This window comes from Peromyscus leucopus, chromosome 19 (assembly GCF_004664715.2).
Source record: "Peromyscus leucopus breed LL Stock chromosome 19, UCI_PerLeu_2.1, whole genome shotgun sequence".
In the NCBI taxonomy this organism is placed as follows: domain Eukaryota; kingdom Metazoa; phylum Chordata; class Mammalia; order Rodentia; family Cricetidae; genus Peromyscus; species Peromyscus leucopus.
The window spans coordinates 24064645-24082579 of record NC_051079.1 but is presented as its reverse complement, the minus strand read 5'-3'; the positions used below and the strand labels follow the sequence as shown (position 1 = coordinate 24082579).

At 42.6% G+C, this 17935-nt stretch overlaps 1 protein-coding gene across 1 annotated transcript in view; it reads right to left on the bottom strand.

Moving 5' to 3' along the window:
• Kdm3b (lysine demethylase 3B) overlaps positions 1-17935 on the bottom strand; it is a 62836-nt gene that overhangs the window by 30706 nt on the left and 14195 nt on the right. The window contains 6 exon segments of the mRNA XM_028886789.2: positions 3340-3939; positions 8294-8368; positions 11364-11488; positions 13009-13114; positions 14271-14384; positions 17503-17670. Coding sequence (XP_028742622.1) covers positions 3340-3939; positions 8294-8368; positions 11364-11488; positions 13009-13114; positions 14271-14384; positions 17503-17670 — 1188 coding nt within the window.

The window sequence follows — 17935 nt, the reverse complement described above, 5'->3', positions numbered from 1 at the left end:
TCATAAAATGGATCTTTTTGGAAACCAGCCACCTATTACAGGTTCATGTCAACTTAATTAATTACTATTTTGAGACAGGGTCTATGTAGTCCTGGCTGGCCTTGAACTCCCAGAGCTCCAGTGTCTGCCTTTCTAGTGCTGGGATTTGGGATGGGCACCACATGCCCTGCTCAAGTCAACTTACACTGAACAGATGCTCAACTAATACTAGAGAGTCTAATTCACAGGAGGCTAAAAGTTACTGAGACCTTTTCAATTAAGGCTCCCCAAATGAAAATGTGTATATTGAAATATTTGTGAAACAAACATTTAGGATAACAAATTAAAGAATGAAAGAAACATTTTGACATTTCTTCCTTAACTTCCATGTGAATGACTATAGGACATTTTCATGTGCATTAGACACCCAGACCTAATATATATAAACAGACACACTCATAGGAGCCCTTTCTTATTATTGGTTTAATTTAGTAATACTGGGATCCTAGCACCTGGCTTGCAAATCATGTACTATTAAAAAGAGAATGATATACCTAAAATTCACTTTAAAATATTGAAAATAAAAATTATTCCATAACCGAAATATGGTGTATTCTTCTGGTTTGAGGAAAATCTCCGCAACTAGTGATGGTTCTAGCTTTCTAACACCGTGGGTGTACTAACACCACTAACACGCTAACACCACTAACATACTAACATACTAACACCACTAACACGCTAACACCACTAACACGCTAACACCACTAACATACTAACACCACTAACACACTAACACCACTAACATACTAACACCACTAACACACTAACACCACTAACATACTAACACCACTAACACACTAACACCACTAACACACTAACACCACTAACACACTAACACACTAACATACTAACACCACAGAACTATACATTTTAATGGTTACAACGGTGAATTTTCTTCAGAATAGCAAAGAAGCCTAAAATACCAATCGCTTGTCTTCAGCAGATATTTGCTACCAAGACGGCTTTAGGACATTTCAGAGTTAAAAAGTCCTACACAAGCACCGACACACCCCAGTGCGTGAAGAGAGCAGAGGCTGACAGTCCCGGCTCTCCAGCTGTTTCCCCAGCAGCTGCGGGGCTCTAAGGACTCTAAGGAGCTCATACTTCACTACTGAAGCAAACAGCACGTGAGTGGTAGTAGTTTGGCTGCTCCTCCTTCAGATGATTAAATTCCAAATCCTCATCTTATAAGAAAGGGATGAAAACTGTTGCGACTCAGTTTTAGGAGAAATTTCTTGGTGGCCTCTCAGTTTCTCTATTTCAGATTAAGCAACCGTAATGGAAACATTCATGGCTATACTTGGATTCTACAAGGCAGGATGGAACATTAATAAAGTGCTCGCCAGACCAGAAATTCTCCAAGCCATCTGACTTTTTTGTAGGGGTGAAGTGAGGGTGGGGAGGACTAGGGATTGAACCTACCTGGACTGTAAGATACTAGGCAAGTGTTCTACCAATGAACTAGATCCCTAGCCCTCCAACCCAGTCAAAGAAATACCCTTTAAACTCATATTACTTACATTTATTCATCTTTTCTACTTCAAGAAGCAGCATTTCGTAGCACATAAAATTTGTTCTATAAGCCCATTTACACTCATTCTAACACTGACACAGTGCTAATGTGAAATAACTTAGGCACTATGACAACTTATCTCCACTAGAAGTCCACCTAAGAGCCATCCGGGTCTTTGGCTAACACTGGTAACCTGACAGAGAACACTAAAAACAGCATTATATTTACAGGCCTTCTCTTCTGTCTGGGCTTTTCGTCTCCCTCCCTATCCTTGAATACTAAGGATTTAAACATTTCACTTGCTAGGAAAGGGAAGAGGTCAACTGAAATCGATAAGCCATGGGTTTTCAGAGTGGCTTTCTGTAGTGCCAGAGACTGAAGCCTGGATCCTACACCTAACCATCCAGTGCTCTCCTACTGAGCTACACCCTCAACCAAATGCCATTTTTACCTGGCATTCCTATACTTGAAATGATCCCATTTTCTTTAGTAGGTGAGCTCCTCCAAATAGGGATTTTTCTTTTTAGACAGGGTTGCATGTAGCCCAGGCTGGCCTCAAGCTCTTTAGGTAGCTGAGAATAACCTTGAACTTTCTGACCTTCTTGCTACCTCCAGAGTGCCATGACTATAGGGGTCCTAAACCTCCATGCCTGGTTTTCATACATAACATAAAGGACTTAGCACACAGCAGTTTTCTATATACAATTTTTTGTTTGGGTTTTCTTTTAACTTTGTAACAAAGTCTTACATTGCCCAGGCTAACTGTCTTAAACTCCTGGTTCAAATGAATCCCTCTGCCTCAGTTTCCTTAGTACCCGAGACAACAGGAACATGACACCATATCCAACTTGTATATTTGTTTTGTTTTTTAAAGACTTATTTATTTTTATTTTGTGTCTGAGTGTTCTGCCTGCCTGGATGTCTGTCAGCATACCACACACAGAGGCTTGCAGAGGCCAGAAGGTATCAGGGCCCCTGAACCAGAATTAGTCAGTTATGAGCCACTGTGTGGGTCCTGGGGATTGAAACCCCGTCCTCTGCAAGAGCGGCCAGGACTCTTAACTGCTGAGCAATTCTCTAGCCGCCAACTTTTTATATTTTTATTTTTATTTTTTTTCTTTCATTTTTTTAAAAGTCAAGGATTTTATATTCTAGTATGAGTTAACAGTTTGAAAGAAAAATGTGACTAACATCATAAACTATACTTTGGTGACCAAACTTGGGTCAAAGACCATGTAAAACTAATTTTTATATTGTCCATTTTAGCTCATACATAATGATATACAGTCAACTGGATATACTGTGACTAAATCCATCAGATTGTACAGTACTGCTCTTTAAACGGCCGTATCAAACAATAGCAACAAGCCCCCCACGAGGGAAACTACCACAGAAACAAAACTGAAGACAGGGTTAGAGCAGCTTGTACGCACAGCCTTCATGATGGGGTTCACTGTCATCAATACTACAGTTCATGAATTTGCCTCTCAGAGTCCCAGGAACACATAACTGAGGAAGAGATTTCCCCCACCAGAACTTTTCCACATCTCATTCAATTGAATTGTCTTCTAGTTTTTAATTAGCTCAACTGTTCAGATGACTTTTAAGAGCTGATAAAGTTATTATTAAAAAATACACATTTGCCAAATGAGCAGAGTAAGATTTAAATCCGTATCAGAAATCTTCCTTCCTCGGGGCATTTGAGATGCCTTTCACTGTGTTTATACACAATGACGGGGGTGGGAGGGTTAACGCACATCTGCCAAGTCTGCCCTGAGACCACTCACCTCTCCTGAGGCCTGCGACCAGCTGCCTTTCTGTTTGTCCGGCCCAGTCCCTGATGCAAGGCCAGTGTCTGAGATCCTCACCGTAGTTGGGGTGGAGCTGGCGGTGGTGACTACAGCTGCTGAAGCCACCAAGCCCTGGCTAACTTGTTCCAGTGTCTTTCCTGCCTCTTTGTTTTCAGCTCCACCCACCTCTGGGGCCAAAGGTGTCTGACCTGTGGCTGAAGAATATGGAGTGAAAGGTGCAGGCGCGTCCCCACCTACGGGCTCGTCCTGCACCACCAGAGTCCTGCCGTTTTCTTTGGTGTAAGTGGCAAAGCGGATGTTGCGGTTAATCTGGGGAACAAATGTAGACGGCGGCTGCTTGGCTCTGTGCTCCAGCCCTGGCTCTCCACTGGCATTAGCTGCTTTCCAGGGCCCTCGGCTTGCCTCACCTCCATCACTCCCTTTACTGTCTACTTCACCCCTGTCTCCTTTCAATTTCTTTGTAGCAGGGTCACACCCAGAGTCCGAAGCACTTTTCCTCCTCCGGCCATCTCTCCCCTCTATGCTCTCTCTCTTCTTCTTTCCTTTGGAAGATTTTACTGCTTTTATGGTACCCCCCTACAAAACAAAATTCAAAAGAGGTTTATTGTGAGGGGTCTTCCATCCTGTGAAAACCATCAGCTGTCAGTGCTTTCCCATCCCTAGAAGCAGATAAGGCAGGCACAGTTTTGATGCCAGCTCTAAGACTGGAAAATTCCAGTCCTCTGGCAGCTCACTCTTTAGATACACACATTTCAGACAGTAGCGACTAGAGGATCCTTTCCTTGGTAAATGCCTGCAGGTAAGATATACTACTTCACAGCCATTTTTTGAAAAAAAATTTTTTTGAGCATTTCAACAATTTGTGGAATTTCTGCTACAAAACAAATTGTCAGAGCTAGGCTGGGAGCATATTTGTCCAATAATGAAATAACGATGGCACATTTATCTCCCTGAGTTGTTGTTGCTGTAAGTTTCATGTATGTGTGTATGTGTGCCATGTGTCTTCCATATGTGAGCAGGTACCCTCAAAGGCCAGGAGTGGGGGCAGGATCCCCTGGTGCTGGAGTTACAGGCAGTTGTAACCTGCCTGATCTGGGTTCTAGTTGCTAAACACCAGTTCTCTGAAAGAGCAGCCAGTGCTCTGAACTGCTGAACCATCTCTCTAGCATCTCTTCAAAAGAATTTTTCAGCCAGGAGGTGGTGGCGCTCACCTTTAATCCCCCAGCACTGGGGAGGCAGAGGCAGGCGGATCTCTGTGGGTTTGAGGCCAGCCTGGTCTACAAAGCGAGCTCCAGGACAGCTAGAGCTGTTACATACAGAAACCCTGTTTCAAAAAAAACCAATTAAAAAAAAAAAAACAAAACAAGCAAAAAAAAAGGTTGGGCCAGGGTGGTGGTGGTGGTGGTGGTGGCTGGAGAGAAGACTCAGTGGGTAGGAGGGGCTGCTCCTCTAGAGGACTTGGAGTTGACCCCCACCCCCACGTGGCAGCTCTCAACCACCTGCAACTCCACTTCCAGGGGATCCGATGAACTCTTCTGACATTCAAGGGCACCAGGCATGCTCAGGTGCACAGGGATACATGCAGGCAAAAACATCCATTCACATAAAATGAATACTGTTTTTAAAAAGTTAAAAAATGACTGACTTCTCTGTATTCTTTTGAGAGGGGGAGCTCACTAGGTCACACTGAACAGCCTAGAAGTCCCTATGTAAACCTCAGGTTAGCCTCAGACTCAGAGCTTCCGCCTCTGCCCCCAGTGCTGGGGTTACATGGGCACCACATTGTCTGGTTTTGACAGGTTTGCATTCAAGTACTGACATGCAAAATTCCTCCATTCAGAAATCACTCAGCCCCAAATGTGTGAATCCTGACGAGGAAAGGCCAACCTGACAGAACTGAGGTGCACACAGACACTCTAAGTCTCAGCTGATTCCAGACCATATCCAAACCTTTGTCAGGGAATGGGGAAAAGAGGACCAGACCACAAACCCCCTTTCTAGTATCTCACACTACTGATGATGTCTTTGAGAGGCCAGACAACTAAGAAGATAGAGTCAGGAGGGACAATTCCCAGTAAGCTGATTCAGAAACACTGAAAGTACTGAGGTGGTAATAAGCTAGCTCTGTGTAGCGATAAACACTTACCATTTAATAAACCTGTCCCACTACTATCAATACTTATACGGCCATATCTTTCCTGGGGTCACTGTATCTGGTATGTCAACTTTTAAGTTACTTAAAATTTCCTTGGAGCTAGGTGGAGTGGTGTACGCCTTTAGTCCCAGCAGAGGCAGGCAGAGCTCTGAGTTTGAGGCCATCCTGCTTTACAGAGAGTTCCAGGCAGCCAGGGCTACATAGAGAAACCCTGTTTTAAAAGAAAAAACAATTTTTTCTTTCCAATTTCTGTATTTTTTTTCTTTTTTACCATCTTCATTTTTTCTCCTTTAATTTTTTTGTAAAATTTATTTGTTTTTTAAAGATTGATTTATTTTATGCATGTGTGTATGCCTGAGTGCATGTACATATGCCATGTGCATGTGGCCTTTGGAGGCCAGAAGGGGCATGCTGATCCCTGGAACTGGAGTTAAAGGAGATTATGGGCCAGCATGTCAGCGCTGGGAACTGAACCTAGGAACTTTACAAGAACAGTAAATGCTCTTGTCCTGTGAGCCATTTTTCCAGCCCCTCCTGTAAAACTCAAAAAACAAAACAAAACAAAAACCACCACTCAAGATTTACTTCCATTTCTCCATACTTCTAGTAATATTACCCAAGTTTCAACAGAGATAAATAACAGGTATGAACAAATAATAACATACTCACCATGACTAAGCACCTATCATATTTCTGGAAAAAATTACCTAAGTTTACCATAATTTTATTCAAGAACTGAAAACACTTGGTTGAGTATAGTTTTTATTTCATCCTCATTTAAAACTATCCATTCTGCAAGTTTTCAGTCTAACTGCAGAAGCATGTTTACTGAGATATATTCTTTCTTGTTCATTCACTCGTTCTCACACTTAAAGGAGATGAGGGGATTGATCTTGGATGTCTAAAAGGGGTTATTATAAAACTTAGCACACGTTGGGTGGTGGTGGTGGTGGTGGTGGTGGTGGTGGTGGCGCACGCCTTTAATCCCAGCACTTGGGAGGCAGAGCCAGGTGGATATCTGTGAGTTCAAGGCCAGCTTGGTCTACAGAGTGAGTTCCAGGATAGGCTCCAAAGCTACACAGAGAAATCTTGTCTCGAAAAACCAAAAAACAAACAAAAAAAAAAAAAAAAAAAAGAAAGAAAAAGAAAAAACAAAAACCAAACTTAGCACATTATCAATAATAATTGTACTGCTAGTCAAGAATATAGTAGTCATACCATGACAAAGCCAAAAAGGAAAGAACCAATACCTTCAGCTAAAAAACATATCTAGTTTCGTTCATTTTTTTAAAAAGATATTTATTTATTTTATGTATGAGTGCTCTATCTGCATGTACTCCTTTATTCCAGAAGAGGGCACCAGATCCCACTATAGGTGGTTGTAAGCCACCACGTGGTTGTTGGGAATCGAACTCAGGACCTCTGGAAGAACAGCCAGTGCTATCTCTGAACTATCTCTCCAGTTCCTAGATCCAGTCTCTAATTGACGGCCAAACTGCAGACCTGGCTCAGAGCAGTTTTCTACCATTCTCTAAACAACAGATGTAGGTCCTATTATGCTGAGCTGCTCAGATATGAGCAGATGGCACAGGGCAGTGAGACCTATACAGGCTCTCCAGTTTTATCTAACCAACTGAGCAGTACCAATTATATACTAAGTACATAAGCAAACAAATGAAATATAGAAAGGAACAGCAGAGCTCAATACATCATCAAAGCAATAGGTATTCACAGCCAAACACATACAGTAGGGCTTATCCTATTCATGGTAATGTTACTAAGGAGCTGTTAAATTTAACCTGGTTCTTTCCTTCTGACCTTGTTCCAGCAAGGACGGCTGCAGAGCAGTGCGTGGCGGCCCACACCTTTAAGCCCGACACTTGAGAGGCAAAAGCAGGTGGATCTCCAGGCCAGCCCAGTCTACACAGTGAGTACCAGACAGACCCAGATCCTGTCTCAGTGGGAAAGGAAGGACTGCATACTTGTCAAGAAAGAATGAGCGAGGCGGCAGAGGCAGAGGCAGGAGGATCTCTGTGAGTTCAAGGCCAGCCTGGGCTAAAATACAGAGTGAGTTCCAGGACAGCCAAGGATACACAGAGAAACCCTGTCTCAAAAGAACAAAAAACTTTTGAGGCAGGGCCTCAAGTAAACCAGGCTAGCCTTGAACTCCTGATATTCCTGCTTGACCATCAATGTGCTGGGATTCATTGTCAGGTCTGGCTGGCTCAGGCAGACGTTTAATATAGCTTTTTGTTGTTGTTGTTGTTTGTTATAATAATTTTGAATGAACCAAAAGTTGGCCTGGTTCATGGTCATTATAAAACAAACCACTATATGCAGAGCACTGAACCAGGCATCTGTTTAATTTGATTTCAGTACGAAAGATAGAATTTCAGTCTATCTCGGAGCGCACTGGGGCCTGATTAGGGGTAGGGAGGATACAGCTTTTCTTTTATTTCCTATTATTGGGTAAGCCATTATTATTACTATTGTTCATCAGTTTTAACTATCTATTAACTTGTCCTGGGAGAATATAAGAAGAAAGAGGCCATGGATTTTATAAGTAGGGGAGGACATAGCTTTAATTTGAAAGGTTTGCTCAAACTAGGTTTTTTTTCCTAAGGTGGTTCTTTCTTAACTAGACAATCAGAGAGAAAACAGAAAAGCATGGCAGAGCCCAGCAACTCCAGGGCATTCATGGAAACCATGTAACCAGGGATCCCCAGGGCAGAGGAACAACACAAGCTCACAAGTCTCCCGAGACTATTACTGTACCTCACTCTGTGGTGTTGAACTGTCCATCAGCATCACGTGGATGAGTCTGGGGTCTACTGACTTCATCTCACCGGTCTACAGAGCAGGAAGCACAACACATAAAGAAAGGGGGAAAGATATTTAATACCTTGACAACCAAAATAGAATACTATATATACATTTTCCTTAACAATACAGGTATCTATTTGTAAGGAGAGCTCCTGCTGAGCCGCAGATGGTTTGATTCCAGAGTGGTAGCACCTAGCTTTAATTAGCCTTTTTGTCTCCAGTACCTTCCATTTGAAATGTCAATCTTGTCTCAGTTTCCTAAAGGTGCAAAGCCTATGCAGAACTTGGCTGGCAGAGAACCCAGCAAACCGAGGTGCCTCTTAACTGAGAACTTGCCTTTGGCATTGTCCCTTTGGGGGAACTTAGATAAGAGGTTTTGGTATATGGAAATTAACTTGCTAAAGGTGTGAGTTGTGTAACAATAAAAAAAAAAAAAAAACCCTTTGCTAAGGTGCCTCTGTGTCTTCTTTCCACGGAACAAGTGAACCACATCCAATATACAACATCTATTTATTTGTACTTTCCTACAGAGATGGAAAACTTCCTAAGAAGAGTGATGTCCAGTAACAGTATTGGAAATAACATCTAGAATTTGGCAAAGATTAATATATTTGTTAAGTTAATGAATTAAAGAACTGAGTCAATTCAAGATCTAAGTATGTCTTTGATCTAATAATGTCTATGATCTAATAATACCTTAGCAATATTCATTTAAATTTCTGCATCTCTAAGCCAACAATCATTAAAAGAGGCTGGGCAGTGGTGGTGCATGCCTTTAATCCCAGCACTCGGGAGGCAGAGGCAGGCAAATCTCTGTGAGTTCGAGGCTAGCCTGGTCTCCAAAGCGAGTGCCAGGAAAGGCGCAAAACTGCACAGAGAAACCCTGTCTCGAAAAACCAAAAAAAACCAAAACAAAAAAAAACAAAAACAACACATTAAAAACCAAAAAAAAAGAGATTTCCTATTCACGGGTTGGGGATTTAGCTCAGTGGTAGAGCGCTTGCCTAGCAAGCACAAGGCCCTGGGTTCGGTCCCCAGCTCCGGGAAATAAATAAATAGAGAGAGAGAGAGAGAGAGAGAGAGAGAGAGAGAGAGAAAACCAATCATTAAAAGAGGCGCTTAACTGTTAAAGAAAAAAAATAAAAACTTTAAAGGTGGTGACAATGTGATAAAGTACAAATTTATTCTATTTCTAGCAATTACGCACTAAGGAATTTATTAAATTTATTTATTTATTTAGTTTTTTGAGACAGGGTTTCTCTATGTAATAGTTCAGGCTGGCCTGGAAGTCACTGAGATCCTCCTCCCTCTGCCTCCCAAGAGCTGGGAATAAAGGCGTGCGTCACCACTGCCCAGCCAGGAATTTACTTTTTAACATACTTATTTGTATGTATGTATGTATGTATGTATGTATGTATGTATGTATGTATGTATGTATGTTTGCTTATATGTAGGTATGTGTACATGAGTACAAATGGCCAGAAGAGAGTATGGGGTCCTTTGTAACTGGAGTTATAGGCAGGAGCCCCCAACATGGGTGCTAGGCAACAAACTCAGGCTCTGTGCAAGAGTACCAAATGCCTCTACTGCTAAAGCACCTTCTCATCCCACACTAAGGGTTCACTTAATAAGTAACACGTGTGGAAGAATGTGTACGGGTGCTAACTGTGCCAATACCTGTGTTAGTGAAAATACTGCCCATGCTTTAAAAGTCCTCAAGACAAATTAGTTATCATATATCCATTTAGAATATACACATATTGTAAAAGGATGAGTCAAATGTCATACAATTATGTTCAAAAGAGGAATTGTGCCATATCATATCAATCACTAAAGTTTAACTTAAACAACTTTACTTCATATAACTAAAATATATTCTAGATACATACTTAGAAAACATTAGGAAGACTATGGGAAACACCACACTGGTGGGCACCACTGTGGGAGTGAGAATTTCTTAGGGAGTGGCAGTTTTCACTATGCACTTTACATGTATGGCTATCATTAGAAAAAAAAAATTGTCTTTAGATGGGACAGTTCAGTGTTTAAGAGATCTTGTTGCTCTTTCAGAGAAGAGGCCCTAGGCTGACACCAGGTTTACCCAGTGCCCACATGGTAAATCCGAACTACCTGGAACTCCTGTTAAGGAAATCCCACTCTCTTGAGCTCTATGAGCACACTACACACACACAGTGTATATACATACTCACACCCATACACATAAACCAAAAATATGTTTATTATTAGAACAAGTTTCTGTTTGCAGCAAATTCAAGCTTGACAGTGCTCTAACCTGTTTCTGGAGTATGAAGTGGTCCCCACTCTATGAAGTTTGACTCACACCTTGAACATGCCCTGTTAACACCTTGAACGTATCCTCATAAGATGTTCTGCCAGATAATTTTGAAATGTCCAACCAATTCCTATGAAACCGAAATTCTTCTGGAAATCCGCCAACCCTTGGAAACCCTGAGGCCTTGAAGTGTGGGGGGGCTATATAAACCCTACCTTCCCCTATGTTCAATGCTGTTTGCTCAAACTCTGACGGAAGGAGACATTCCTGTCCGACAGAAAATTTGACCAAAGAATTTGAGTCTTTACTCTTGTTTGGTGGGATTAACACTCCCAGAGTGCTGGAACTACATGCATGTGCAGTCCCACCCAGTTTGTAAGTACTTTCAAAGATTATCCCAATGCTATGAAGTCAATGGGCTTTTTGTTTGTTTGTTTTTCAAAATAGGGTTTCTCTGTGTAACATTTCTGGCTGTCCTGGAACTCACTCTGTAGACCAGGCTGGCCTCGAACTCACAGAGATCCAACTGCTTCTGCCTCCTGAGTGCATGTGCCATCACTGCCAGGTGTCAGCGGGGTTTTCCATGTTTACCTCTAACTGACAATGAGGTCACACTTATGCGGCCTTCCTCAGGCTCACTCAGAAACAGGCCGAGGTAGAAGCCATCTTCTAACAATGGTGAACCTCACCAAGGCAGTGGCTGCACCTCTTACAGGGTAGGAGCCTCACCTCAGTTATAGACACCTCCATGAGACGGGTGATGGAGTCCTGACGGCTTACAACACCACGGAGCCACACTTCTTCTCCTTCTGGCTGGTAGACTTTGACCCTGTGACCTTGAACACTATAGGGACCTAAAGGAAAGCTCCGTTAGAACTGAATGCTTGGGCTAACCACATGAGGTAAACACTTCGCATTTTCTGTGCAGAATCCAAGGGAACAACTCTAGTTTTCCAGAAACACATGGTTTTGTTGTTCTACTGAGTTTTATAAACTTTTCATTTCTTTCTTTTCTTTTCTTTTTTTTTTTTTCCGAGACAGGGTTTCTCTGTGTAGCTTTGCGCCTTTCCTGGAGCTCACTTGGTAGCACAGGCTGGCCTCGAACTCACAGAGATCCTCCTGGTTCTGCCTCCCGAGTGCTGGGATTAAAGGTGTGCGCCACCACCGCCCGGCTAAACTTTTCATTTCTAAGGAATCTCCTAAGTCCCCAATTCTATTTTTTCCCCTCAATCATAAAATTCTGAAAGGCTAGCCTAAGCTATAAAGCAAACAAAACAAGCCAGGCCACTAAGTTGAATGTGCTATTAGGTAAACTGGCCATAGGAACTATAAATGAAATGCCATTGGGTTCAATTCATGCTGAAAATATAGGCCCTCGGATTTTGTCTATTTTACAGAACTCTACCACTGACTACAAACTCTAGCACAGTAAGTCTATTAATAGACTGCTTTGTTGATGTTTGTTTTTGCTTTTTGGGGGGCCCCCACCCAGCTCCCAAATAAATCACACATTGAGGTTTATTCTTACTTATGAATGTCTGGTCTTAGCTTGGTTTAGTTTCTAGCCAGCTTTCCTTAAATTTAAATTATTCCATCTACCTTTTGCCTCTGGGTTTTTCCCGTTCTCTTACTTCTGTAAATCTTACTCCGTGGCGTGCTGTGTAGCTGAGTGGCTGGCCCCAGAGCCCTCCTCCGTCTCTGGCTACTACTACTTCCTTTCACTCCACCCTCTTCCTCCCTCTTCCTCTCAGTTTTCTCCTTCTATTTATCCTCTCTGCTGGCCAGCCCCAACTATCCTTTCTCCTGCCTTGCTATTGGCTGTTTGACCTTTATTAGACCACCAGGTGTGTTACACAGGCACAGTAACACAGCTTCACAGAGTTAAACACATGCAGCATAAACAAAAGTAACACACCTTAAAATAATATTCTACTACACTTCTTTAGGCATATACTTGGATGGTATTAGCAGCTTTTAGCTCTTGAGAAATCTGCAGGTGGTAAGTAAAACTATAATAGTAGCAAAGGTTTTCTCTAATGGCAGAATCTCTATCACTTGACGTTTTGTTTAATACGTGGTTAACTCCTTATAAACACTTAAGAAAACACAAAACTTTGTGTTTTGAAATGCAGAAAGAAGACCTAGGGGTGTGTGTTTGTCAGGACTATTAATTAGTGGACAATATGGAGAACATAAATTGAACCCTCTACCCAATGGTAGAAACTCACACAGCAGAATTCCTAGGGTCACTAAACAGAATGGCCTGGAGTAAGGGGCTTTTTTTAGAAATCCAGCTAATTACAGATATTCTCTCCATCACCACTGACTGCCCACCTGATATGGAGTCCAAGGACAGAAAACTGCTTGTTCTTACCTCGGCTGAATATCTCTTGTAGCTTTTGGTCACTGATCAAAGCATTAACTGTTTCCCTTAATGCAGCATGCTCTAAAAGAATTTGGTTTTGAGCATCTGTTCCCATCTGGTAAAGATAAAAGTAAACACCTGATGTTAAAATGAAAGGCAATAAAACTTAGTAGATGAAAAAATCAGACCCAAACACAAGGAGCATAAAGATGAACAAAGCAAGGATGCTGAGAGGGAATGACCCCTAATAAGGACGACTAACAAAGAAACTACCGTTAATATCTCCTAGAATGTAGTTCAGGAAATATCAGTCTCAGCTCTTCCAATGAAAGAGTAAAACCTTTACAATGTTCAACTTTCAGATAGCCCTTACAAGTGAGAAATAAATAGCATCTTTCTTTAAAAATTTTTTATTTTAGACTTATTTTATGAGTGCTTTGCCTGCATGTCTGTGTGCGACACATGCATGCAGTGCTCTCAGAGGTCAGAAGAGGGCATCTGATCCTGGAAGGGAGGTCATGGTGGTTGTGAGCCACCATGTGGGTGATGGAATCACTGCTGCAAGAACACGTGCCCTTACCTCTGAACCATGTCTCCAGCCAGTAGTATCTTAGGAAACTACAACTCAGAGGAGAGTCGGTCTAAACTATTCGCCTATTCCTTTGCTTTGTATGTAAATATATATATCTTCAATATTTCTAAATGGGAACCAGCTGTTACTCATTCCTGCTCATCTGCCACTAAAGTAAACATAAGCCAAACTAGGTCCCATCTTAGAGAAGTCCCTTTTCTATTTATTCATGCATATTCTTCTTTTATGTGTGTGTGCGTGACATGTGTGCAAGCACCCTCAGGGGCCAGAAGAGGGCAGTGGTTCCCTACAGCTGGAGTTCAGGCAGCTGGAAGCCTCAGGATGTGGTGTGGGGAACCGAATTCAAGTCCTCTGGAAGAGCGACAAGTGCTCTCACACTGCTGAGCCATCTCTCTAACCCAGAAGCCCATTTTTCGGAAGGAACTACTACTACACGGTAGTCTTAAGTCCTGGGTGGCTTTAGAGGGGGTGAGGGTGGGGGGACAGACAGAAGAGAAAGAAGCACCAGTCACCAAATGTACTTTTTAAAGAAGCATAAAACTTCAAAATGCACAGGGTAATTTACTACAGGAAGCAAAGTAATGCTAAAAGAAAAGAATAAATACCCATGTTTGAAACAACAAGGAAATTAGCAAGGAGATAACTAATAAGCCCAAGGCTAGCTAGAGCAGTCAAGTACCTGGAACAGATGCAGCCCATTAGCATCTGACATGAAGCGCAGCTCTCGATCCACAAGGTATTCAACTGGCACCACAGACCCCAAACCCAGCTTATCCACCAGGGGAGTGAAAGTCTGAGAAGGACAGGACAGGGACAAGAGGTTGATTAGGTTCATTAGATTCAGTGCATCTCTGACTTCAGAGAAAGCATCCACTAGTACTCTCCTCTCCTCCCAGTGAATACAGACAAGCTAACGAACAAGGCCTTGGGAGCATTCCAAACAGCCTCTGCTCCTCAAATAACCACAGTGAGCAAAGCAAAGGAGAGAGGTTGCTTAATACTTTCCTTCTTTCTTTTTTCTTCTTTTTTTTTTTTTTTTTTTTTCTTTTCAAGACAGGGTTTCTCTGAGTAGTCTTGGCTGTCCTGGAACTCACTTTGTAGAACAAGCTGGCCTTGAACTCAGAAATCTGCCTGCCTCTGCTTCCCAAGCAGAGGATTAAAGGTGTACACCATCACGCCTGGCTATGCTTGCTCGGTATTTTCTAATCTCTGTCTGTTTGGTTTTTGGCTCAGGTCTCACACTATGGACCAGGCTTGTGAGGAATTTGCAGCAATCCTCCTGCCTCAGCCACTCAAATGCTGGAATTAGAGGTGTGAGCTACCACACCTGATTTGTATACTTTTATGTCTAAAAAGGGCAAGTGGAGTAAGAAACTAACCACTGTCACTAGGGATCTAGTGCTAGGCTTCATAAGGGCTAAACTATAAATGTCCAGAGTAGGAGCTGTAGTCACGGTGTGCTAGGTCATGCCAATAACCCCAGCACTTGGGAGATGGTCAAGGAAGGCCCCCTCCTCCCCCTAAAGTTGCACACACTTCTAGAGCTCTTGACACCTGTGTGAGGTTTATAAACCCTGGAATAACCAGGTATAAAGGTGCAGCCTTCACCCTTTGATGCCAGCACCGAGAGGCAAAGGCAGGTGGAGCTCTGAGTTTCGGTCTAGCCTGATCTACAAAGCCAGCCAGAGTTCCATGGTGAGACCCTATCTCAAAACAAAACAATTACTGTAATACATGTTTAGATAGCCCTGGCTGGCCTTGAGCACTCTATAAACTAAGAATGACTTTGAACCTCTAGGATCCTGCCTCCAACCTCCTAGGTACTAGGATTACAGGTTTGTAACCAATATACCAGCTTTTATGTGATACTTTATATAAAACCAGGGGCTTTATGCATGTCAGGCAAGCACTCTACCAAATGAGCTATATGTTCCAATCTCCTCCCCCACCCGCCTTTAATTATATTGATTTATTTTCTGAGAGTGTATGGTACACTTAAACATGAACAGCAGCACCACAGTACTTGTGATTTCAGAGGAAACCTTGTAGGAAGAATTTTTCTTCCACCATGTGCATTCCAGGGTTCAAATTCAAGTTGTCAGGCTTGTCGACAAATGCCTTCACCCAGTGCGACAACCTGCCAGCCAAGTGTGTGTGTGTGCACTTGTGCGCGTGTGCTTTGATATGGGGGGGGGGTGTCTCAATGTGTAGTCCCTTAAACTCATATCAAAGCCGGGCAGTGGTGGCGCACGCCTTTAATCCCAGCACTCGGGAGGCAGAGCCAGGTGGATCTCTGTGAGTTTGAGGCCAGCCTGGGCTACATAGTGAGTTCCAGGAAAGGCGCAAAGCTACACAGAGAAACCCTGTCTCAAAAAAACAAACAAAAAAAACCAACCCCCGCCCCCCCAAAAAAACCATAAACTCTTATCAATGTCCCTGCCTCAGCTTTCTGAATGCTGGGAATACACACACATGACTATGACCAGGCACTCTTGTTTTCTGAGACAGTCTCACTATACAACCCACTGTCCTCAAATTTATGATCCACCGCTTCCCAAGTGCAGCTATTACAGGTATATACCATTAGACCAGCCTGGGCAACTCAGAGAGACACCATCTGAAAGTGCAGGACGGAAAAATAGGGGCAAGCCAGGTATGGTGGTACATGCCTCTAGTCCCAGCACTGGGAGGCAGAGGCAGTTGGATCTCTGAGTTTGAGGCCAGCCTGATTTATAAAGTAAGTTCCAGGACAGCCAGGACTGTACAGAAAAACCCTGTCTGGAAAAACAACAACAACAACAACAAAAAAAAAAAAAAAAAAAAGAAAGAAAGGGCAGTTTACTAAGAGATAATACTATACCAACAGATTGAATATAATTTTTGTTTTGTATATTATTTATTTTGGGTTAGTCACAGGAAAATTGAGATTTAAAAGTCAGCATTCATGCTCACAATTTGCTAACAGAACAAAAGAAACAAATGGATACTCACAAAATGTAATATGTACACACCCGCACATATACACATAATCAAAACAAAAGATAACTAGCTGGGCGGTGGTGGCGCACGCCTTTAATCCCAGTACCTGGGAGGCAGAGGCAGGCGAATCTCTGTGAGTGTGAGGCCAGTATAGTTTATAGAATGAATTCCAGGTCAGCCAGGGCTACACAGTAAAACCCTATCCTGAAAAAAACCAATACATACATACATACCAACCTTTCTTCAGAACATAGGAGAAAAGAACTTAATTATTGCTTTGGTAATTTGAGAACAAAGTTTGTTAAGGACAAAGCATGTAGTTTTTTTTTGCAATTTCTGAAGAGTTTATAGCTATGAGGTAAATATTTAGAGGTATAAGAAAAAAGGTCAAGGCCGGGCGGTGGTGGCTCACGCCTTTAATCCCAGCACTCGGGAGGCAGAGCCAGGCGGATCTCTGTGAGTTCGAGGCCAGCCTGGGCTACCAAGTGAGTCCCAGGAAAGGAGCAAAGCTACACTGAGAAACCCTGTCTCGAAAAAACAAAAAAAAAAGAAAGAAAAAGAAAAAAAAAGAAAGGTCAAATTGCTCCTATCTAATAAAAATGACTCATTAACTGGGCTGCAGGATGTAGCTCAGAGGTAAAGCACTTGCAAAGGCCCTAGGAGGCCATAGATCTGATACCCAACACCATAAGTAAAAAAAAAAAAAAAAAAAAAAAATACAACAACAAGGGAAAAAACAATCAAGTGCTGCCTCATGTGTACGGGTTTGGGTTTGACAACCATCGAGGTATAAACGGGCTGGGGTACACACCTGCAATCCCAGCCTAGAAGGCGGAGGCTGGGGGAGGAGCTCAAGGCCTGTCTGGAAGCCAGGCTGGAGTACACGAGCTCATGTCTCCAACCATCCCCCCAAATCAATCAAAGCTACTCACCAGCGCTGGCCACTGCGCAGCTGAGACCCGAGTGCCCTGGAGGAGGACTGGGTCCTTCCGGGGTGCCCAAACAAGCGACCCTTCTAGCAGAAGTACAATTACTTCTTCAGCGTGAACTTTAACCCAGGAGTGTTGCTTCCAGTTACAGCCATCAAATTCTACAAAGATCTGCAAAAAGATATCAAAAGCAGCTTGAATGTCACATCTGGGGAAATGGCATACTTACAGAATACATAAAAACAACTTTCCTAGTTTTAAACGACAGACTAAGAAAATTTCCATAAACCTACTTCTAAGGTCATTTTTGTTGACATTTTCTTTTAATTACAAGATGAAAACAAAGCAATGATTTAGGGTGTGCGCACACGCATGTGGAGGTCTGGGGAAAACTTGTGGGGGGGTCTGCTCTCTCCTTCCACGAAACGGGTTCCGG